At 38.2% G+C, this 24,207-nt stretch overlaps 1 protein-coding gene across 6 annotated transcripts in view; it reads right to left on the reverse strand.

Annotated features, from left to right (window-relative positions):
* The window catches only part of TBCE (tubulin folding cofactor E), an 82,495-nt gene extending 61,722 nt beyond the window's left edge, over window positions 1–20,773 (reverse strand). Inside the window, exons 1-3 of one of the 6 annotated variants that reach the window (XM_058542984.1) lie at window positions 20,698–20,760; window positions 11,565–11,626; window positions 5,486–5,619 (exon numbers count right to left, since the gene is read on the reverse strand). In XM_058542984.1, the coding sequence (XP_058398967.1) occupies window positions 5,486–5,585 (100 nt within the window). In that variant the 5' untranslated portion in view covers window positions 5,586–5,619; window positions 11,565–11,626; window positions 20,698–20,760. Of the gene's footprint in view, window positions 1–5,485; window positions 5,620–11,564; window positions 11,627–15,847; window positions 15,953–20,410; window positions 20,603–20,697 lie in introns of those variants that run through there. The other 5 variants (XM_058542985.1, XM_058542986.1, XM_058542987.1 and 2 more) reach the window with 5 other exon arrangements.
* Between the last annotated feature and the right edge of the window lie 3,434 nt (window positions 20,774–24,207).

Raw genomic sequence — 24,207 nt, forward strand, 5'->3', positions numbered from 1 at the left:
CAAGCATAAATATAACCTCATCATGTTAAACATGAACTCACAACACAAGAAGGAATAAGATGTGACAACAATAACTTAGAAGGGGAAGAGGAAAGGGATCAAATGGACTTAGTCTAAGGGAATAAGAGGCCATCAAAAAATGGACTATCACATCCACGAGACTTTTTTATACAAACCTCATGGTAACCACTAACCAAATAATCAGAACAGAATCCACCTGATAAAGAAAGAGAAAACTAAGAGAACCCCCATACAGAACTACCAAACTGAACTGGTAGTCCAAAACACACAGGACGAGAAACAAAAGAAATGCAAAAGAACCAGAAAAAGAGCGATAAAATAACAACAACAAACCCCCATATATCAATAATTACCCTAAATGTAAATGGACTGAACCCTCCAATCAAAAGACACAGAGTGGTGGGATGGATTAAAAAACAAGACCCAACAATACGCTGCCTCCAGGACAGACATCTTAGCTCTAAAGACAAACACAGGCTCAGAGTGAAAGGATGCAAGTGAATACTCAAAGCTAATGGCAAACAAAAGAAAGCAGGTGTTGCCATACTCATATCAGTCAAAGCTGACTTCAAGATAAAACAGGTAATGAGAGACAAACAGGGGCAATATATAATGATAAAAGGGACACTCCACCAAGAAGACATATCACTTTTAAATATATATGCACCCAACACAGAAGCACCAAAGTACATAAAGCAACTATTAACAAACCTAAAAGGAGATATTAACAACAACACGATAATAGTAGAGGATCTTAATACCCCACTTATTACATCAATGGATAGATCATCCAGACAAAATATCAATAAGGAAATAATGGACTTAAATGAAAAACTGGACGAGATGGACCTAGTAGACATATACAGAGCACTCCATCCAAAAACAGCTGACTACACATTCTTCTCAAGCACGCGTGGAACATTCTCAAGGATAGATGATATGTTGGAAAACAAGGCAAGCCTAAATAAATTCAAGAAGATTGAAATCATAACAAGCATTTTTTCAGACCATAATGCTATGAAACTGGAAATCAACCACAAGAAAAAAACTGGGAAAGTGACAAAGATGTGGAGATTAAACAACATGCTACTGAACAACGAATGTGTCACTGATGAAATTAAAGGAGAAATCAAAAAATATCTGGAAACAAATGAAAATGAAAATATGCCATACCAACTCATAAGGGATGCAGCAAAAGCAGTCCTGAGAGTGAAATTCATAGCAATACAGGCCCACCTCAACAAACAAGAAAAAGTCCAAATAAGGAACCTTAAATTATACTTAACAGAACTAGAAAAAGAAAAACAAACAAAGCCCAAAGTCAGCAAAAGGAGAGAAATAATAAAAATTAGAGCAGACATAAATGGAGACCAAAAAAACAGTAGAAAGGATTAATGAAACAAAGAGTTGGTTCTTTGAGAAGATAAACAAAATTGACAAACACTTAGCCAGACTTACTAAGAAAAAAAGAGAAAAGGCTAAAATAAATAAAATTAGAAAAGAAAGAGGGGAAATTACAATGGATACCACAGAAATATAAAGGATTATAAAAGAATACTATGAGAAACTATATGCCAACAACTTGGACAATCTAGAAGAAACTGATAAATTCTTAGACTCATACAACCTCCCAAAACTGAACCAAGAAGAAATAGAGACTCTGAACAGACCAATCACAAGTAAAGAGATTGAAATAATAATCAAAAACTTCCCAAAAAACAAAAGTCCAGGACCAGATGGCTTCTCTGGTGAATTTTACCAAACATTCAAAGAAGATCTAACACCCATCCTTCTCAAACTATTCCAAAAAATAGAGGAAGATGGAACACTTCCTAAATCATTCTACGAGGCCAACATCACCCTGATACCAAAGCCAGACAAAGACAACACAAAAAAGGAAAATTACAGGCCAATATCACTGATGAACACAGATGCAAAAACCCTCAACAAAATACTGGCAAACCGAATACAGCAATACATTAAAAAGATCACACACCATGATCAAGTGGGATTTATACCAGGGACACACGGATGGTTCAACATCCGCAAATCAATCGATGTGATACACCATATCAACAAAACGAGCAATAAAAACCACATGGTCATCTCAATAGATGCAGAGAAGGCATTTGACAAGATCCAACATCCATTTATAATAAAAACTCTCAACAAAATGGGTATAGAAGGAAAGTTCTTTAACATAACAAAGGCTATTTATGACAAACCCACAGCCAACATCATACTCAACGGGGAAAGTCTGAGAGCCATTCCTCTCAGAACAGGAACGAGACAAGGCTGCCCACTCTCACCACTCTTATTCAACATAACTCTGGAGGTTTTGGCCAGAGCAATTAGGCAAGAAAAAGGAATAAAAGGAATCCGAATAGGCAATGAAGGAGTGAAACTCTCACTATTTGCAGATGACATGATTTTATATATAGAAAACCCTAAAGAATCCACTGGAAAACTATCAGAAATAATCAACAACTACAGCAGAGTCACAGGGTACAAAATCAACCTACAAAAATCAGTTGCATTTTTGCATGCTAATAACAAACTAACAGAAAGAGAGCTCAAAATGATAATACCATTTACAATTGCATCAAAAAGAACAAAATATCTAGGAATAAATCTTACCAAGGAAGTGAAAGACCTACACAATGAAAACTACAAGACATTATTGAAAGAAATCGATAATGACATAAAGAAATGGAAAGATATCCCATGCGCGTGGATTGGAAGAATAAACATAGTTAAAATGTCTATATTACCTAAAGGAATCTACAGATTCAACACAATCCCAATCAGAATCCCAATGACATTCTTCACGGAAATAGAAAAAAGAATACTAAAATTCATATGGGGCAACAAAAGACCCCGAATAGCTAAAGAAATCCTAAGAAAAAAGAACAAAGCTGGAGGTATCACAATCCCTGACTTCAAAACATACTACAAGGCAAGAGTAATCAAAACGGCATGGTACTGGTACAAAACCAGACACACAGATCAATGGAACAGAACTGAAAGACCAGAAATAAAACCACACATATACGGACAGCTAATTTTCAACAAAGGAGCTAAGCACATACAATGGAGAAAGTAAAGTCTCTTCAATAAGTGGTGTTGGGAAAACTGGACAGCCACATGCAAAAGAATGAAAGTGGACCATCTGCTATCGCCATTCACAAAAATTAACTCAAAGTGGATCAAAGACCTGAAGGTGAGACCTGAAACTATAAAACTCATAGAAGAAAATATAGGCAACACACTATTTGACATTGGTCATAAAGGAATCTTTTCAGATGCCATGCCTAGTCAGACTAGGGAAACTAAAGAAAAAATAAACAAGTGGGACTTCATCATATTAAAGCTTAAAGAGCTTGTACAAGACAAACGAAACCAGGATCAAAATGAATAGACAACTCACCAGCTGGGAAAAAATATTTGCAAAACATATATCTGACAAGGGGTTAATCTCCATAACATATAAAGAACTCACACAACTGAACAACAAAAAAACAAACAACCTGATCAAAAAATGAGCAGAGGAAATGAACAGACACTTCTCCAAAGAAGATATACAGATGGCCAATAGGCACATGAAAAGATGTTCAACATCACTAATCATCAGGGAAATGCAAATCAAAACAACACTAAGATATCACCTCCCACCCATTAGAATGGCTACAATCACCAAGACAAAAAACAGCAAATGCTGGAGAGGATGTGGAGAAACAGGAACCCCCTTACACAGCAGGTGGGAATGCAAACTGGTGCAGCCTCTATGGAAAACGGTATGGAGATTCCTCAAAAAATTAAAAATAGAAATACCCTATAATCTGGCTACCCTACTACTGGGAATCTATCCAACAAACCTGAAATCAACAATCCAAAGAGGCTTATGCACCCCTATGTTCATTGCAGCATTATTCACTATAGCCAAGAAGTAGAAGCAACCCAAGTATCCCTCGACTGATGAGTGGATCAAGAAAATGTGGTATATATGTACGATGGAATACTACTCAGCCATAAAAAAAGACAAAATTGTCCCATTTGCAACAACATGGATGCACCTGGAGGGTATTATGTTAAGCAAAATAAGCCAGAAAGAGAAAGACAAACACCACATGATTTCACTCATATGTGGAGTATAAACCAACAGAGGGTCAGAGAGAACTGTATTGTGTTTACCAGGGGCAAAGGGGGTGGGGGGTGGGCACAAAGGGTGAAGGGAGACATGTATATGGTGATTGACAAACAAAAATGTACAACCAAAATTTCACAATGTTATAAACTATTGACATCAATTAAAAATAAAATTAAAAATAGAACTACCATAGAATCCAGAATTCCACTTCTGGGTATTTACCTCAAGGAAACAAAAACACTAACTTGAAAAGATAGCTGCACCCTCATGTTCACTGCAGCATTATTTACAATAGCCAAGAATATGGAAGCAACCTAAGTGTCCACAGATGAATGAATGGATAAAGAAAATGTGGTGTAATGTAATATTATTCAGCCATAAAAAGGAAGGAAACCTTGCCATTTATAACAACATGGGTGGACCATGAGGGCATTATGCTAAGTGAAATAAGTCAGACAGAGAGGGACAAATACCATATGATCTCACTTATATATGGAATCTATAAAAAATAAAGAATTTATAGACACAGAGAACAGATTGGTGGTTTCCAGAGGCAGATGGTCGGGGGTGGGCAAAATGGGTGAAGGGAGTCAAAAGGTACAAACTTCCACTTATAAAATAAATAAGTCCTGGGGATGCAATGTATAGCATGGTAAGATAGTTAATAATACTGTGTTGTATATTTGAAAATAGCTAAGAGAACAGATCTTAAAAGTTTTCATCACAAGAAAAGAAAATTTGTAACTGTGTGTGGTGATGGATGTTAACCAGACTTATTGTGATCATTTCTCAATATATACAAATATCAAATCATTATGTTGAAACTAACATATGTCAATTATATCTGAATAAAAAAAGAAATACAAGTAAAATAATGCTGTAGAAACACAGACAAATATATACCAAATAAAAAGTGAACAAAGCTAACACAAAATTGTATGTATATCAATTTAAACTATATTAAATACAAATTAACAGATTAATGACAAAAGAAATTTCAAAAAATTACTTAGTTTTTGAGTTTAGGATTATGAGAATTAAGATTTTTTATTATTGTTTAAAGTTTACTCAGAAGATATTTTAAGGTTGAATTAATATAAAATAGCAACACTAAATAATTAGATAAGTGTATAATTAAATAAAACCATAGATACCAGAGGATATTGTCACTCAAATAAAACAACTGTGAATACGAGGCATCTATAAATTGGTTGTTAATTTCCTCAAAATTGGTTATAAAGCACTACTAAGAAGCCTACACGGAAACAATTACAAAATAAATAAATACATACATACACACACAAAATCATAAATTACCTGCCACTGGAGGGACAATACCAAAATAACACACTGTTGCATGTTCTCCGTTAACTTCAACTCTTCGACCAATGACATCTGACGTCAATGTGACATTCATTATAATATGGCCAGAATCCAAAATATGAGCAGATCTAGGAAGAAAATTACAACATTGATAAGAACTTAATAAAATTCTTTAAAAAATTTTAACTTCATATAGATATTTATGAGGTCAATGCTTCTGATCAATTTAGTTTTCATATTTTGGTGAAGAGAAGAACCTCCTATGTACCATACTCTAATAATTTGATTTTACTTATTGTCTAACTATATTGTGATAATCAAATCTATTTTTAAATCTTGTTTAACTCCAGTTAGCTCACATCACATGACTTGTCTATTTTGTCACTTACTGCAAGGGGTGAGAAGAAAGGAGAATAGAGAAAGTACAGAGAGCTTAAAAGAAACTTAAGAGATATGCCAACTAAATGCAATGTATGGACTTTATTTGGATGCTAATTTTAAAAAACTGTAAATAATTTTAAAAATAAAGAAATTATGAGAAAATTGAAAATCTGAACACTGACTAGATATTTGATATTTAAGAATAACTGTTTCCAATAAGGCTAATAAGAAATCAATTACTTTGAAAAAAAAGAAAGAATAATTGTTAAATTTTTAGCTGTGATAATGTTATAATGGTTACGATCTTTTCAAAAGCCTTTTATCTGAGCCAGCCCTGATGGCCCAGGGGTTAAAGTTCAGCATTCTCACGGCTTTGGCGGCCTGCGTTCCTTTCTCGGTTGCGGAGCCATAGCACCCGTCTGTCAGTTGCCATGCTGGGGAGGCAGCACATATAGAACTAGAACGGCTTACAAGTAGGATATACAACCATGTACTGGGGCTTTCGGAAGAGGAAAAAAGCCTTTATCTTTTACAAATACACATTAAAATATTTACAGATTTTAAAAAGTTGTATTCTAGATATATCATGCCAGTGGCAGTATAGACAATACATTGAAATGAAGTAAGAAGCCAAGTGGCCAGAGAAATCTTGCTGTAATTCAGGTGAAAACAATGAGAGCCTGAGCCAAGGCACTGGTCTGCATCCATTCATTCAACACACACTAAGCCCTGACTACACGCTATCTACTGAGCTGGACCTTACATCATAGTAAACCACACATGTGTGAGTCCTACCTCAGAAGCTTACAGCCCAGCGGCAGTTAGACCTGAGAGAAGAGTATAGATTGTAAAGAGAGTTAAGAGCTAGAATCAACAGGGTTTGGTGATTAATTGGATAGAAATGATAAAACAGAAGACAGGAAGACTCTCAATATCTTTTCTCAGGTAGATGGTGGTGCCAGACCCCAAAATGAGTAATATAAGAGGAAGTTTACATTTGGGAGAGAAGACAGTGAGTCTGAGGTCATGATGGACGTGGATCTCTAGTTCAAAAGGCATTTTGCATTTGAAATGTGTATCTGGGAATCATCAGCACAATTTATAACTGACACCATGAAAGTAGATAAGATTGAAAGTGTATTAGGTGGAAAGAAAAGAGATCAATGACACAACTCTGGGGAAATATAATATTTAAAAGGGAGAGGGAGGAAACTCCTAAGAAGTCAGAGGAGGAAAAGCCAGACAGGATAAAAGAAAACCAGATTCCTGGAGTCTTGGAATCCAAAGGCAGTAGGAATAACAGAGCAACAGTATCAGAGGCTGCAGAGAGCTTCTGTGAGACCAGGGCTTAAAAACTTTGTGTTCCTTCTGCTAGCACAATATGGTTTACAGCTATACCCTCATCTTTGCCTAAATGTAACAGTGCAAGGATTTTGAAACCACCACAAGTTACAGGACTATTGAACAAAGTTCTACTTTAATAATATTACCATACAATATGTGTACAAAATAAGAAAAACATATATTGCTAATCACACCTTCTGGGGTTAAAGTCACATTCTTGATTACTCACAAACTCCACTAACAGGTAGATGGCTGAGGTCTTTAGTATTATTACTTCTCTACCTTTATGTTATCCTTTTTAAAGAAACAGTAGACATTTCTTCTATTACTGGTGTTGTCTGTGTCATATTTGACCTGCTGTTCCCATAAAACAGAATAATCTGAACATTTTTATCTCTTATCAAATTTCAGTATTGGGTTCTTTCAATCAGGTTCTCTAGTTTCTCATTAAAAATTTTTTCCCAATTCTTGTGACAAGAACCCTGTTTCAAAATGGGGCTGAATTTTGACTATTTAAATATGTGAGGACAGGGCAGTCAGGAAGGAGCCAAGATCCAGATCTAAATCTACACAGTAGGGTTGCCAAAGAGAAAAGCAAAAGAGAAATCATCCCAGAACCTAAACTTGGTGGGAAAAATCAGAGTTCAGATGATTTGATGGTAAAATCAATCAGCTGGTAGAGGAAGGCAAGGGGAAGCCATGTGTTGATCAGCCCAGACACAGATACAGGCAGCAGCTAAGAGGTCTGGTCAGTTGGTAGGGCCCTACTCACAAGCTTGTGTTCAGATGCACAGTTCTAGTTCCCGAGGAGAGAAACTAGTAAGATCCACATAGAACTCCATTCCTAAGAGTTAGAGTTAACTTCCTAAAGAAGTTAAAGCAGTGGGCCGAATCTTGGTTTCATGAACTGGAGTGCATGGGAGTTATCCAAATCCAGAAACTCACAACCAGCTCAGCCCAAGGGCACCACCTTGTAGATCAGGCCAACAGTGAGAATGGCTTGGTGAGAAGAACGGGGCAGTGGTCAACTGGTGAGTAGGGAAAACAAGTGGCACAATAGCAGAAATGAGGAATGAAAACACTAGGAAGTCATTCTCATTCCTTTAACAAGTATAAGCAATTCATGAATTATAACATTCCTTCACGTGCTCAATCCTATCTGATCTCTAGCAGCAATTCTTTTCCTTCTCACCAGTATGCTGTGCCCACAGGACCTGAGATCGTTAGGTATAAGGTGTCTAAAGTCAGTTAATTAATTGGCTCCACATTAAGTCATTATTATTATTTTTCTTAATTTTTTATTTATTTATGTTTTTCCCCCAAAGCCCCAGTAGATAGTTCTATGTCATAGTTGCACATCCTTCTAGTTGCTGTATGTGGGACGCGGCCTCAGCATGGCCGGAGAAGCGGTGCGTCAGTGCGCGCCCGGGATCTGAACCCGGGCCATGAGCAGCAGAGCACGCACACTTAACCGCTAAGCCACCGGGCCAGCCCTAAGTCATTATTTTTGATGATCCTGCCCAGTCTCTCAACCCTTCTGAAAATGTTTTTTGATGCTGTGATCTTCTGTGAGAATACAGAAATTGGATTCTTGTCTTAGTGACCTATGCCTTGGTTACAAAGCCTTTACCCTCTCCCTCTGGCCAGTCACCTAATGAGTCGTTTCCTGTTGTTAGACTTCATGCCAAGTTAGTGGCCCACCCTGGACCTCCACTGCCTGTTCCAACACCATCACTTTCATCACCCTCAACCCAGGCTCACCCCAGCCCCCCATTTTAGTGTCTAGTCAAACTGTCCTGAAGTCAGCTGCTCACCTGGTTAGATTTTCTCTAGTTTCCTGCAGTGGGCCCTCTCCTAATCACCTAAACGTGAGTGACGTGTCACTGTTTCTTGGTTAGTTTCATCCGGGGGCCAACCAAGCCTTGGTTAAGATGAATGCCTTTTACTTAAATACACATGCTCACTAATTAATAGAAATAGCCCACTTAATTTTGCAGTGACTCTATTTGTTAGAGTCACTGCAAAATTTTAAAGAATAGTTCTTTAAAAAAGAGATGAAATATACCTCCCTATCATTTTCATCCACTGATTTTTAGTGCTGACCTCTGCAGCTATAGAGAATCAAACTATTCTTCTTCCCAGCTGACATCTAAATATTTGAAGGCCACCATTATGTTATTATATCTCCTTTCTCCTCTTCCTGGCCCTACCTCCCAACACTCTTTACCAGGGTAAACATACCCAGCTCCTTAAATCATCCTCATGTGAATTCCAAGTTCTCCCTCATAATTCATTCACTGATTCTTTTCTTAAAATATAATACCGGGGCCAGCCCCGCAGCTTAGTGGTTGAGCGCGTGCACTCTGCTGCTGGCGGCCGGGGTTCGGATCCCGGGCGCGCACCGATGCACTGCCTCTTCAGCCATGCTGAGGCCGCGTCCCACATACATGCAACTAGAAGGATGTGCAGCTATGACATACAACTATCTATTGGGGCTTTGGGGGGAAAAATAAATAAATAAATAAAATCTTTAAAAAATATATACATATAATACCTAAAACTGAAAACCACATTCCACATGTGGTGTGACCTATGTGTGGGTTCAATGGTCTGGACACCATTCATCTAATAATGTAGCCTAAGATTATAGTTGCTTTTCCCCCTTTTCATGGGAAAGACTGTTGCTTACTATTAAGATTGCAATGAAATAAACTCCACAGCCATTTTTGTGTTACTATCACCTTCTAATCATAAAATTAAAATGTTTAAATTTCACTATAATTACATTACCCTAAAAAATAGTTTTCACTAGTTTTAAACACCAATTCTATTTTCATTAAGGTGTAAAAAGAATTTTTTTTTTTCCCTCCCCAGTACATAGTTGTATATTGTGGGTCCTTATAGTTCTTCTATGTGGGACGCTGCTTCAGCATGGCCTGATGAGCCGTGAGTAGGTCCACACCCAGAATCCGAACCGGCGAACCCTGGGCCGCCGAAGCGAAACTCTCGAACTTAACCGCTACACCACCAGGCCGGCCCTAGAATTTTATTACAATTGAAATAGATATGTAATTTCTATTCTACTTCTTTTATTAACATTCTGTAAACATTTTTCTATACAGCCACAGAATCATCATATTAATCACTTTGATATCAACATGTAGATACCACAATTTACTCAATCATTTCTCTATTGGTATGTGTTTTCCTTGTTTACCATCCCAAAGAAAACACCTAAAAACATTTTTCATTTTTCAGTTATTACTGTCTTTTGAAGTATTTCCTTGGGAAACATGAGACAGTTATTCAAAGTAAATAAATATAATTTAAAATTCTAGAAAGCCATGGACAAATTGTCCATCAAAAAAAAAGTTAATTATTGACACTGACACCATTCAATAATCCACCATATTAACTATCTCTCCCAGCTTTGTCTTGTGTAATTTTTGTAAGAATGAAGGCAAAAAAGAATATAAGACCCTGACCAAAGACAGAACCCATACAGACTGTGGGTCAAACTTTTTAGTTACAAGTCCTCCTATTATCCAGCTCACATTCAAGAAGATCATGAACTTTGTGAAATGCTTCACTGAAATCAAAATACACTGTCAGTCAGGGAATATACTCTGTCAACCAGACAGAGCAGGAATAGGGGAAGAGAAGGGACACTGTCACTTTTTTTTTTTTGGTGAGGGAAGATTAGCCCTGAGCTAACATCTGTTGCCAATCCTCCTCTTTTTGCTGAGGAAGATTAGCCCTGGGCTAATATCTGTGCCCATCTTCCTCTACTTTATATGTGCGATGCTTGCCACAGCATGGCTTGATAAGCGGTGTGTAGCTCTGTGCCTGGGCTCTGAACCTGCAAACCTTGGGCCATCGAAGCAGAGTACACAAACTTAACTACTACGCTACTAGGCTGGCCCCGACACTGTCCCTTTTTAACTTATAAACTTCTGAGTTGAATGAATATTTTTAAAATGAGTAGTTTTTATATTGCCTATTAATAATGAGAAGGAGGAAAAAGAGGAGGCTGATGATGAAAAGAGGGAGGAAATATTGCGCTCTTCTCTACAAATTTCCCTGGCTTGCCAGGGAATCACAATCCAAACAAAAAAAATGAGGTAAATTTAGCAAGACTCACTAAACTCTTCCTAGCTCCTTAGGATTACTACTTTTCTAAATGTTCACAGAACATCTTTCCTAGAAATTATAACTCCCCTTGTTCATTACTCCGCAAAGATTATGGACAGGAAATTCTGCAATCATATTTGCCAGTTCTTTCATAAATTACTAGATGTAATTTCTCTTAGAATGGAGACGAATTCAAAATGATCAAATATTATCCTACCTCTTTTTATCTTCAACATGCTTTTAATGAGATTTTTTTTTTTGGACAAGTCTGGAATCATTCTGCATAAAAATGACAAAAGATAGAAAATTGAATCAATCTGCCATTTTCCTGTCATCTCTTATACTACATTAAAAATAATTTTAAAAGATGAAGCAAAGGCAAAATATTAACATTAAATAAAGGCAATAAGTATATGAGTGTTAATTATATTTTTCTTTCCATTTTTCTATGTTTAAAAATGTTCAGGATTTAAAGTTAGAAGAAATATATTACTATACCTAAGGAGTAGACTTTCTTATAGTACTTTTTAGTCTAAATCAATCCCAAAAGCTTCCTTTTTTTTTTTCTTGTGAGGAAGACTGGCCCTGAGCTAACACGTATTGCCAATCTTCCTCTTTTTGCTGAGGAAGATTAGCCCTGGGCTAACATTCGTGCCCATCTTCCTCTATTTTGTATGTGGGATGCCGCCACAGCATGGCTTGATGAGTGGTGCATAGGTCTGCACCCAGGATCCGAACCTGCGAACCCTGGGCCACCAAAGCGGAGAACATGAACTTAACTACTACCATCAGGCTGGCCCCTAAAAGCTTCTTTTCTTGTCTTCACATTTTTCACAAGTTAATTTTGAGGCTCAACCTCACTGATATTTTTCTTAAGAGGTCTGTTCAAGCATCTAAAAGTCATTGGTTAGAGACTGCCTCCTTTTCCATTTCAGTAATCCCCTTTGTATTTTTCTATGCATATCCTTCTCACTTAATTCTTTGAGTAGATGAAACTCAAAAGTATGAAAGGGAATACACTGCAAGTTCTCCTTCCACTCCTGCTAGTCATTCTCTGGCAATAGCTTTATTAGTATCATATATACTTCCATACATATTTTATGCTTATACAAGCAAACATATTCTTTTTCTTTCTTTACACAAATGATAGCATATTATATATGTGGTTCTATTCCTTATATTTTCATTCAATAATATATCCTGTTTCCTACATGGTCTTAACAGTGAGATAACTACATAATTCCTCAAATAAAATAACTTGAAAAAAATTGAAAGGAAGGATGCAAGCAGATATTTGTACACCTATGTTCACAGTGGTATTATTCACAAACAGTCAAAAGGTGGAAGTAACCTAAATGTCTATTGATGGATGAATGGATAAACAAAATGTAATATATACATACAACAGAATATTATTCAACCTTAAAAAGGAAGGAAATTCTGACATGCTACAACATGGACGAATCTACAGGACATTAAGCTAAGTGAAATAAGCCAGGTACCAAGAGTAGTCAGGTACCTAGGTATCCAGATTAGTCAAATTCATAGAGACAGTAGAATGGTGGTTGTCAGGGCCCACAGGAAGGGGGAAGTAGGGAGTTGTTTAATAGCTACAGAGTTTCAATTTTGCAAAATGAAGAGACTTCTGGAGACAAACAGTGGTGATGGTTGCACAACAATGTGAATGTGCTTAACACTACTGAACTGTACATTTAAAAATGGTTAAGATGGTAAATTTTATGTTATCTGTATTTTACCACAATTAAAAAAGTAATTTGAAATTTAATTCCCAATATTTCAGGTTTTACAGAACTTTGATTTGTTTCAGCTTTAATTGGGACACTGAATCATTAAGAGTAAGGTATTTCTTCTCCATTTTTCAAAATAAACTTTCCTAATGCCCAAGGAAGCAGTTTGATTATATTCAACATTTTATTCATTTGGGAAAACTCTCAAAAATAACAGAGTTTCTTTTCCCACAATATTTCAGGTTCTTCCACTTCCCCTGTTTCTTCCTCCTTCTTGAGAAGAATTCAAACCAAAGGAATCTTTCCTCTCATTTTGTTTCTTCCAAGGAACTTCCATGGTCCAAATATATATATATATCTCTCTCTCAAGTCTTTTCCAAAATATATATATATCTCAAGTCTTTTCCCGAGAAAAGAATGGGCCTCCAGCAGAATTTAAGATCACAACTCTTATGTTAATGCCACTTTTATACTCTGTATTAGGGGAGCAACAACATTGTTCTCCTTCTTACCAAATGATCTATAGCATAACCTATAGATCTCTTCTACTTCTTATTCCTTTTGTTGTCACTTGTGTTTATTACCCAAATGCCACTGCTCTTGGCTCCAAACAAGTATATATATCTTCCTGATATACACACTTCATCTCTCAAATCTTGTATTGGATTGTTTTGAACAAAGACATATATTTCCATTCCAATAATAAGCCTAGCCCAGCAAATTTCAGTGATATTCATGGTACTGCATACATCTTCCTGGAATGGAAGCTTGAGACCACAAGTTCAGGTACCATGCTTTTGCCACAAAATCTCTTTCTAAAATCTTCTGGCTATTTCAGTACTTTGGTTATATATCACACTCTTTCTTCTCAACAGCATCCAATTTCAATAGTTTCACGAGCAATTCTTCCCCCTCTTTATAAAATTTTAGTATCCATTCTTCTCAGTTATGTTTTCTTGATTCCTACTGGAAATTACTTTTCCCAATTCCTATGAGAGACAGAATACTTTAGAATGGAGCTGATCATTATCTGGGAAGACAAGAAAGAAGGAGATGGGCCAGATCAGAGTTATTATATATGCTTATTAGGAATAAAAGATGGAGGCCGGCCCCGTGGCTTCGGTTAAGTGTGCGCGCCCCGCTACTGGTGGCCCGGGTTCGGATCCCAGGCGCGCACCAACGCACTGCTTCTCCGGCCATGCTGAGGCCGCGTCCCACATACAGCAACTAGAAGGATGTGCAGCTATGACATACAACTATCTACTGGGGCTTTGGGAGAAAAAAATAAAATAAAAATAAATAAATAAATAAATGTCTTCCCCTTTAGGGAAAAAAAAAAAAAAAGGAATAAAAGATGGGAGGGAATATATGTCAGTGGTTAAGTCAAGACCGCCAGAAATTCAGACTGGAGGGAGGTGATATTTGGCATTAATGGATTTAAGAAAACATTGATGGCTCTCCCAAAAAGTGGGGAGAGCACAATAATGGACAGTCCAAGTGGATATTTCTCAGAAACCCAAAGTCTGTTAATCTAGGAAGCCTGGTCAAAGAAACAGTACAAGTCATGAGCCTGGGGATCAGGGGCAATTAACAAGAGCAGAGTGGGACTTCATTCTCATCAAGAAGTTGGAGCACTAGGCTGATTACCTGCACAGAGCCTAAGCAAGGTGTTCTTTACCTGAGGTCCATGAACTCTCAAGGTATCTTCTAACTGAAGATTTTCACTAACTTCTAACTGAAATGTAGCATTTTCCTAAATTATGAACACAGGCAAAAAAATTAGTTGGATTAGCAGTACCTGTGATCACAAATATTTCATCACATTACAACTATTACAGATATCTCAAACTATACTTTACATTCATCACTATTTCAAAATTACAATAGTTATTAGACCTGCCACTACATTTTGTCATTTAATATCTTAATATACATATTATTATATCACAATTTTTTTAAAGTATTTTGATAACTTTGTTTCACATAACTGATTTCATTTGAAGTCCTATATATTTTCTGTATTTAAAAACATTCTAAGGAGTTCACAGGCTTTATCAGACTGCTAAAGGGATCTTTACCTTTGATGAACAATCAATTAAGAAAACTGGAGGACATGAGAGGAATTTGGTGGTGTCTCCAGCATCAACAAAGCAAATTATTGAAACTAAATTATATAGCACTTTACAAACTGCTTTCATTTTCCTTATCTAAATTGCACAATATTGATTCAAAATTTTAACCATTTCTTTACCTCTTTGTTGTTGTTTTTGTTGAGGAAGATTGGCAGTGAGCTAACATCCATTGCCAATCTTCTTCTCTTTGCTTGAAGGAGACTGGCCCTGAGCTAACATCTGTGCCAATTCTCCTATTTCATATGTGGGTTGCCACCAGAGCATGGCTTGATGGGTGGTGTACGTCCGCACCCGGGATCCGAACCTGCCAACCCAGGCTGCTGAAGCAGAGTGCGCCAAACTTAACTACTACACCACTGGGCCAGCCCCAACAATTTCTTTAATTCTTCTAAAAATAACTGTGTTATTTTTTAAGAGTGGAAGAATCTTAACCTGGGAAAGACAACTGAACAAACAGCAGGAGCTCCATCTATACTACTGAAATGGTTCTCATGTATTTTCTGTTTTTAGCCCAGCATCTTTCCCTTTAGAGACGTGCATTCTCTCTGCCCGGTCGGCTGTCACTCACCCACCACAGGAGTGGACACATGGCCAGGACGGCCAATCTAATGACTCCTCACCTCTGTTTCCTTGCATTAAGCAATTGGTCCAAGTGTGAAGATCCTAACCCAAGCAGAGCCAATCTTAGGAAAGGACATGGGCCCTTGAAGAGAGGATCCATCTCTTGCATTCCCAAGACCTTAAAAAAAAGGACCACTTAAAACTGGAAAAGCTGAAGGGCATCTTCGTCATTCTTTGGGAAAACACTTGTCTGAAAATAAGGCCAAACAGGAAAGGAGAGTTGATCCAGCTATGCCTAAAGCCTTTCATTAGCCCAGTTCAATGAACCCCTAATTCCTTCTTTTGTTTACATCAGTTTGAGCTGGGTTTCTTTCTCCGGCAACTGAAAGAATCTTGAAAAATACATAAAAATTTAGGTCATATTTGTTCCTATTTAATGTTATATGGACATTATATGCAGCCAGTCTGCTGGATACTAATTCCATCTCTCCCACTATATGCTAGCTATGGGATACCGGGTCATTTAACCTGTGTCTCAGTTTCCTCATCTGTAAAATGTAAATATTAGGACCTACTTCATAGGGCTGTTATGAGAATTAAATGAGTTATTAGGTGTGGAAGAGCTCAACATGTAGTAAACAGTCAATAAATGTCAGCCATTAAGATCATAAGGATCTTAATGATTATGACCTTAATCATTAAGATCATTAAGATCATAGTTTTTGTATTTAGATAAAGGGAAAATATTCCATAAATCCAAAGCAATATATTACAAGGTCAGAATAACAGTTGCTGACCTGGGGAAGTTTAATCACAATACGCTTTCTGCTCACAGTAGGTATGGATTCCAACATCAGTTGGAATCTTCTGATTCCATTTCCTACCTTCTTTAACCACCAAGAGGTACAAAAAGATGTCTGATGCACAACAGAGCAGGTAAAAACAATGGCACTTTGTGAATTAATAATAGGAAAAAGATTTTTCAACATGGATTCTATTATCTTTCTAAATGTATTTTCCTAAATCTTTCCCTGACGTTTGTCCAAACTTGTACCAACATACTGGTATGAGGTCTGAAGTATATCATTCACATGGACACCTATCAAATAGAAACCTCAACATCAGTGGGAAACAAACTTAAATGAGATTTAGGAGCTCTAGGTAGTAATCCTGGCTCAGGCACTAACAAGCTGTGAGTCCTTACACTCGTTAACCTTTCTGTCACGAAGAACATAAGGAAGTAGAAGACATGCTTTTAGAAGAAACCTAGTCTAATTGGGAGAGATAATTAACAGGAAAAATTAAGACCTAAAATTAGGACTGCAAGGATCAAATTCAGTGATGGAGGAGAACCATGTGGTTTAAGCGTGAGGGAAGGCACCATGTGGAAACCGCGCCCTGGTTAAGCTGTTTTGAATGGGCAGTAGAGAGTAAGAGAACAAACTTTCCAGGCAGGGAAATGTAAGAGGGTTTCATTGACTGGAGGTTCATGTTGGGAGACTAGTCACAGAATGTGGGAATACCTTTAAACATTTAAGGGCAAAAATGTCATTTGCTTTTTTTTTTTTTTTTTTTTTTTGTGAGGAGATCAGCCCTGAGCTAACATCCACCAATCCTCCTCCTTTTTTGCTGAGGAAGACGGCCCTGGGCTAACATCGGTGCCTATCTTCCTCCACTTTATATGGGACGCCGCCACAGCATGGCTTACCAAGCAGCGCGTCGGTGCACGCCCGGGATCCGAACCAGCGAACCCCGGGCCGCCGCAGCGGAGCGCACGCACCCAACTGCTTGCGCCACCGGGCCGGCCCCAAAAATGTCATTTGCTTTTAAATTACCACCCCAAATGTAACAATTTCCTAGTATTTAGACCAAATTTAAACAAATATTATCTGCTGTCATTTAAAAAAAATTTTTTTGTGATAAAATACACGTAAAATAAAATTTATCATCTTAACCATTTTTAAGTGTACAATTCATTGACATTAGATATATTCACATTGTTGTGCAATCAATCACCAAAACTTCTTCACCTTGCAAAACTGAAACTCTATACCCATTAAGCAGCTCCCCATAGCCCTCTCCCCACAACCCCTACCTTCTGTTTCTATGAACTTGACTAACTAGGATCTCATATAAGTGGAATCATACAGCATTTGTCTTTTAGTGACTGGCTTATTTCACTTAGCATCGTGTCCTGCCGTCCTTTTATGCACTCCACGCCTAATGTCAAAGCATGTACAACGTGGACACAAGTTGTACATCCTCACAGTAGTTTCTTTGCCTTTGCATCCTGAATTATCTCATATCATTTTAAGTAGCTCTTCCAAAAAGCTTTAGGCATTTCTGAAGAGGGTGTAGGCATGTCTCTCTCTAAAACCAATGACTTAAATCTACGCCAAACCCAATGACAAAACTATCTGAAAGAAAATAAATTGGGCCGGCCCCGTGGCTTGGCGGTTAAGAGCGCGCGCTCCGCTGCTGGCGGCCCAGGTTCAGATCCCAGGCGTGCACTGACACACCACTTCTCTGGCCATGCTGGGGCCGCGTCCCACATACAGCAACTGGAAGGACGTGCAGCTATGACATACAACAATCTACTGGGGCTTTGGGGGAAAAAAAATAAATAAATAAATAAAATCTTTAAAAAAAAAACAAAATAAATTAATGAACCAATAAGTTTGTGCCCTTTCTCTACACACTTTCAAATACCTACCAACTTTCTGGGTAATATTCATTTTTCACCTAATAATATGTCTATCATGTTGTGTTTTAATGGATTCTCTTGCACATTTCCCAGCAAAATGCTAAGGAAGGGAAAGTATCATATACTTTTCAAAAAATAAGCTTTTAAGTGCTAAGTATAATATAAATATTCTATTAAAATGTATGATAAATTGACTTTAATAAACCAAAAAGAAAAAAAAATCAAAACCACCAGAAAATAGTAACTACTAATTTTATTGTTGAATATTTACATCTTACAAAAAGTATTAAGTATTGAGATGATCCAGGAAGCCTGTTTAAAATCAGTGACTTAAAGGTAAAAAAAAAAAAAATTGTTCTGCAGGGTTAAGATTCAATTAAGATTGAATTAGATTCAATTAAGTATGCACAGTAAAATTAAAAATTAAAATTAAAAGGTTAACCACTATAAGAACAGAAATAGAGTATATATAAAGTAATATATCTTCCAAACAAGCAGAAGGGAAAAAGTGAAAAGAGAAAACAAAACGTCAATCCAAAAAAATGGAAGAAAGGAGACCAAAAAAAATCACAGAAATCACATAGCATAAGATGGTAGAAACAGCCCAAATCCATTCATTCAACAATTATATTACGGAAAGCCTACTAAAAGACAGATACTGTTTTAGGCACTAGTGACACAGCAGTAAACAAAACACAGAACATTGTCTGCCTTTGTGAAGTTTCTATCCTAGTGGGGGAAACACAATAAACCAGATAGATGAATAAATCACATAGCACATGATATGACAATAAGGACAATGAGTGCAAATGGAGATGGAAGGGAAGGATATGTCAGGGAAGGCTTAACTGAGAAAGTAATATACAAAATAATACGAGGGAGGTAAAGGATTAAACCATGTGGATGTATGGGGAGAGAGCATTTCAGGTAAAGGAACCACAAGTGCAAATATCTTGAGGCTAGGATGTGCTTGAGGAGGCCAGATTGTAGAGCAAAGGGGAGAGGAGCAAGAGTTGAGATCATGTTATAAACCAACGTGACCCCCAGAAAATAAAAGAAAAAAAAAAAAAGAGAGATAAGGTCAGAGGTAAAGCAGGACCAGATCATACAGGACCCTGGGCACCACCCTCAAGACTCTGGCATTTTGTCTGAGTGAAATGAGTAGTCCTTGGAGGATGTTTTGAGAGGAGGAAGATAATCTGACTTTTTATTTTTTTGGAGAATCACTCTAGACGCTGTGATGAAAACAGACTGAAAGAAGAAAAAGCAGACTAGATGGGTGGCTACTGCAGTATTCCAGGTGAGAGATGACTCTAACTTGGAAAGCGAAGGTGGTGAGAGGGGCTTGGGAGTCTGGATAGATTTTGAAGGTGGAGTCCATGAGATTTGCTGATAGATTCTATGTGTGGTGTGAAAGAGATGAGTCAAGGATGACTCCAAAGGTTTTGGCCTGAACAAATATCTCAGTAGTGACAATGAACACAAGTACAACAAATCTATCAGTCGAAGAGATCGCCGACTTGGATTAAAAAAAAAAAAATCCCCAGCGATATGCTGTTTCTGAAGGCATACCGAAAGGTTAAAAACTAAACAGATGGGGAAAATTGAGACAAATATCAAATGGCCGCAGCCATGGCTATATTCATGTCACACAAAAGAGAAGTCTGCTCCCTTAATCTCTGTCTCCTCCGTCTTTCTCGAATAGTTCGGCATTTGTGAATCATGTCTTCCCAACGAACTGCTGTTTCTCTGGGGACACGGATGCACACCCTCATCTGGATCCACCCACAACTTAGAATAGTCCCCAGTTGGTAGTAAGCACCACGTAAAATTTTTAAACGCTCTCCACCTACTTAACATTATTTCCCTTTCATCACAAATGTTAAGCGATTTGGAAGGACAGGCCAGTGTCTCTAACCTGACACCAAGTCGTTGGTCGCCTGTACCCGTTTCACCTCTTCCAAAGTGACAAATCGATACGGCTGTTCTGTAAAGGGCAGGGCGGCGCTGCCAATCTGGCCCGCCCGCCCTCCCTTGGAGCCGGCGCGTCTGGGTTTGGTCAAAGCCGCAGGGAGTAACCAACGCCCGGCTCTGGCAAGCTGGGAAGTTTCTAGGAAAGGAAAAAAAGACAGAGTGCACTGCAAGGCGACGCACCGGCCGCGGAACGCTAAGCCCCCGCAGCTCCCCAGACACCCCAAAGCTCACCTGCCCGCGACTACCCAGAGTGATCTAAACTGCGGCCCCTCGGCACGCTCCGTTCCACAGAGAAGCTTCCGGCTCTGGCCGGAAATGCTTCTTGAAGAAGATAGAAAGTCCCGCCTCCGCGGGAGTGAGCGACGGCCGCTGGAGCTTAGACTGAAATGTCAGCAAGAGTCTTGGTGGCTGGAGGTTTGGTCAGCCCACCCAAAGCCAGCCAAGCTCTCTGCCCATGTGCTGCCCAAGCGATTCCCCCGAAACCGGAGATGACAGAACAGCCCACTGAACGCGCATGTTCCAGTTACTTGTTATCACGAAAGCGAGTTACAAGTGCTGAATGAGATGCGGTCCCATGTTTATTGAGACTCTGCTATGTAGGAAGCATGTGGTGGTCACAGAGAAAAAGAATACAGCGTTGATGCCTCAAAAACTGGAAAAAAAAATAGCTAAAATATAAGGCAGAATGAAAGTAAACGCAATAATAAAAAAAGCAAATTCCATAAACATGTTAATTTGTAATCGTCAGTTTTCTCACGCCTAACTCTCAGTGGTTTGTTGTGAGGATCAGATGAGATGACGCATAAATAAACGTTTAGCAACGGGGTCTAGTACATGATGAAAGCCTACAATACTTATAGTAGTATTGTCATTGTTGGTGAAAAGAAGAGGACTTTAACCCAACCAAGGGAAGGTGAATAACACTTCAGGGAGGTAGCCTTCATGCTGAATGTTAACGTTGAGCAGAATTTCAATACATAGAGATACCCGTTGTGAATCTGCAAAAATTGCTTTTGTTGATTACTGAATGGACATAGACCGGTAACGTCATTCCCTAAAACAAACTTTCAGAAGCTTTGTTGTTTGAAATCTTATAAGTAAGAATGGAACATCCTGCTCCTCCCTGGCAGAGCTGAGCCATGTAGATCATTTTGACATTTTTCTAATCCAGGTATAGAGCTTCAAATAAGGGGTTTTCAGATAAAACAGTCCACATGTATTTTAACTTTATAGTTTTCAAGGATACAAGACCTTGGAGTCCGCTTCATAGGCCAGGCCTGCGCCTGCTTAATTCTTACCTATGCTCCACCAAATCCTATGCTATCCCTGTGTCTTCCCTTTTTTTTCAGACTCCGCCAGTTCCTCTGTTGTGTGGTCTCCCTTGTTTCAGCAAGTTAATAAAGGTAACTTGTTAGACTATAGGCTTGTCTCAGATAGGCTTTATCACTATTTATTTTGACCAAGCCTCCTGCATTCACAAAGGTTGGAGGACAATTTTAACCCCAACTTAGACAAAAACTGAAGCAGAATAAGGGTAAATTATTTACTGACACTCATCTGTGCCCTGAAAAGAGCTGCGGACTTTTTTTGTTTATTATTGTGAAATTTTTGTTGTACATTATTGTTTGTCAGTCACCTTCACCCCTTGTGGCTACCCCCCGAGCCCCTTGCCCCTGGTAACTACCAAACAGTTCTATCTGTCTGCGTGTTATCTTCCACAAATGAGTGAAATCATGCAGTGTTTGTCTTTCTCTTTCTGGCTTATTTTGCTTAACATAATACCCTCCAGGTCCATCCATGTTGTTGCAAATGGGACAATTTTGTCTTTTTTTATGGCTGAGTAGTATTTCATCGTACATATATACCTCATCTTCTTCATCCAATCATCAGTTGAGGGACACTTGGGTTGCTTCCTTGTCTTGGCTATAGTGAATAATGCTGCGATGAACATAGGGATGCATAAGCCTCTGTAGATTGTTGATTTCAGGTTCGTTGGGTAGATACCCAATAGTGGGATAGCTGGATTATAAGGTATTTCTATTTTTAATTTTTTGAGGAATCTCCATACTCTTTTCCATAGAGGCTGTGAGTTAGGGTTCCCATTTCTCCACAGCCTCTCCAGCATTTGTTGTTTTTTGTCTTGGTGATTATAGCCGTTCTATATCTTAATGATATCTTAATATGGTTTTGATTTGCATTTCCCTGATGATTAGTGATGTTGAGCATCTTTTCATATGCCTATTGGCCATCTGTATATTTTCTTTGGAGAAGTGTCTGTTCATTTCCTCTGCCCATTTTTTGATCGGGTTTTTTGTTTTTTTGTTCTTCAGTTACGTGAGTTTTTTATATATTATGGAGAGTAATCCCTCGTCAGATATATGGTTTGCAAATATTTTTTCCCAGCTGGTGGGTTGCCTATTCATTTTGATCCTGGTTTCATTTGCCTTGTAGAGAGCTGTGGACTTTTTAACTTGAAAGTTTGTAAATTATCTTTTAGCAGTGAATGACCATAGTTTTTCAAAATTACTGGCATCCACCAAACTCAGACCAGCCCCACAACAGATCTAGAAAGCATGAATCTTCCTTTCCTTTGTCCAATGCTTTCTTCTGTCCACTAAATTGTGACAATACTTGCCCAGTTTTGCCTAGAGTGAAAGAATGATCCTGCTCTGCCTTCAGTCCTTTTCTGTTCACATTGATCCTGTACACTGCAGCCTCAGTGTACAGCCACACTGTGCACTATCTGAAGCCACAGATAACTGTGTTATCTACTTGAAGTGCTTTCACTGCTAAATTTTTCCCTAAAAGAGGTCTATATATCCTTCCCTCATTCCTCACCTCTCTCTCACTTTAATCCTTTTCAGCCTGGTCTTCTGGCTTCTCTCCTCCCTCCAGTTCTTCCAAAATTACCTTCTCAAATGTCACCAGTGACTTCAAATCACCAAGGTGGTTTCTCAGGCTCCATATCCCTTGATTTCTCACAGCATATGTTGATAGGGTTAATTATCAACCTTTGTTGTAAAAATCATATTTAAAACATTATAGAAAAAAAGCTCAAACTTAAAATATCAAATACTTGTAATGTAATCCATTTTGAGTCTCATCATTTGTGCATTAAGTAAATATTTAGTGAGTGCCAGCTCTGCACTAAACAGTATTTTTAGGCACTGGAGATCTAGTCGTGAAAAAGAGATGCAGTGTTCCAGTCCTGTACAAATTTATGTTTTCATGGTACGAGACATATGATACATAAGATAATTTCAGATTGTGTTAAGTGCAATAAAGGAAATAGATAATGCTATAATAAGACGTAACCAACTTAAAATAGTAAGGCAAGGGGAGAGGCTGGGCCCATGGCATAGCGGTTAAATGCGTGTGCTTCGCTGCTGGAGGCCCGGGTTCGGATCCCGGGGCCACACCAAGGCACCGCTTGTCAGGCCATGCTGTGGCAGCATCCCATATAAAGTGGAGGAAGACGGGCACGGATGTTAGCCCAGGGCCAGTCTTCCTCAGCAAAAAGAGGAGGATTGTCATGGATGTTAGCTCTAGGGCTGATCTTCCTCACAAAAAAAACAGGAAGGCAAAGGGAGGACAACTTTAAAGGTGACATTTGAACTGTTAGCTGCAAGACAGGAAGGATCCCGTAACGTGTAAAAAAAAAAAAAAAAAAACTGGAGGAAGGCATTACAGGCCTAGGGGATAGCAAATAGGAAGATCCTGAAGTGGGAAATACTGACTTAC

This window comes from Diceros bicornis, chromosome 6 (genome assembly GCF_020826845.1).
Source record: "Diceros bicornis minor isolate mBicDic1 chromosome 6, mDicBic1.mat.cur, whole genome shotgun sequence".
Taxonomy (NCBI): Eukaryota; Metazoa; Chordata; class Mammalia; order Perissodactyla; family Rhinocerotidae; genus Diceros; species Diceros bicornis.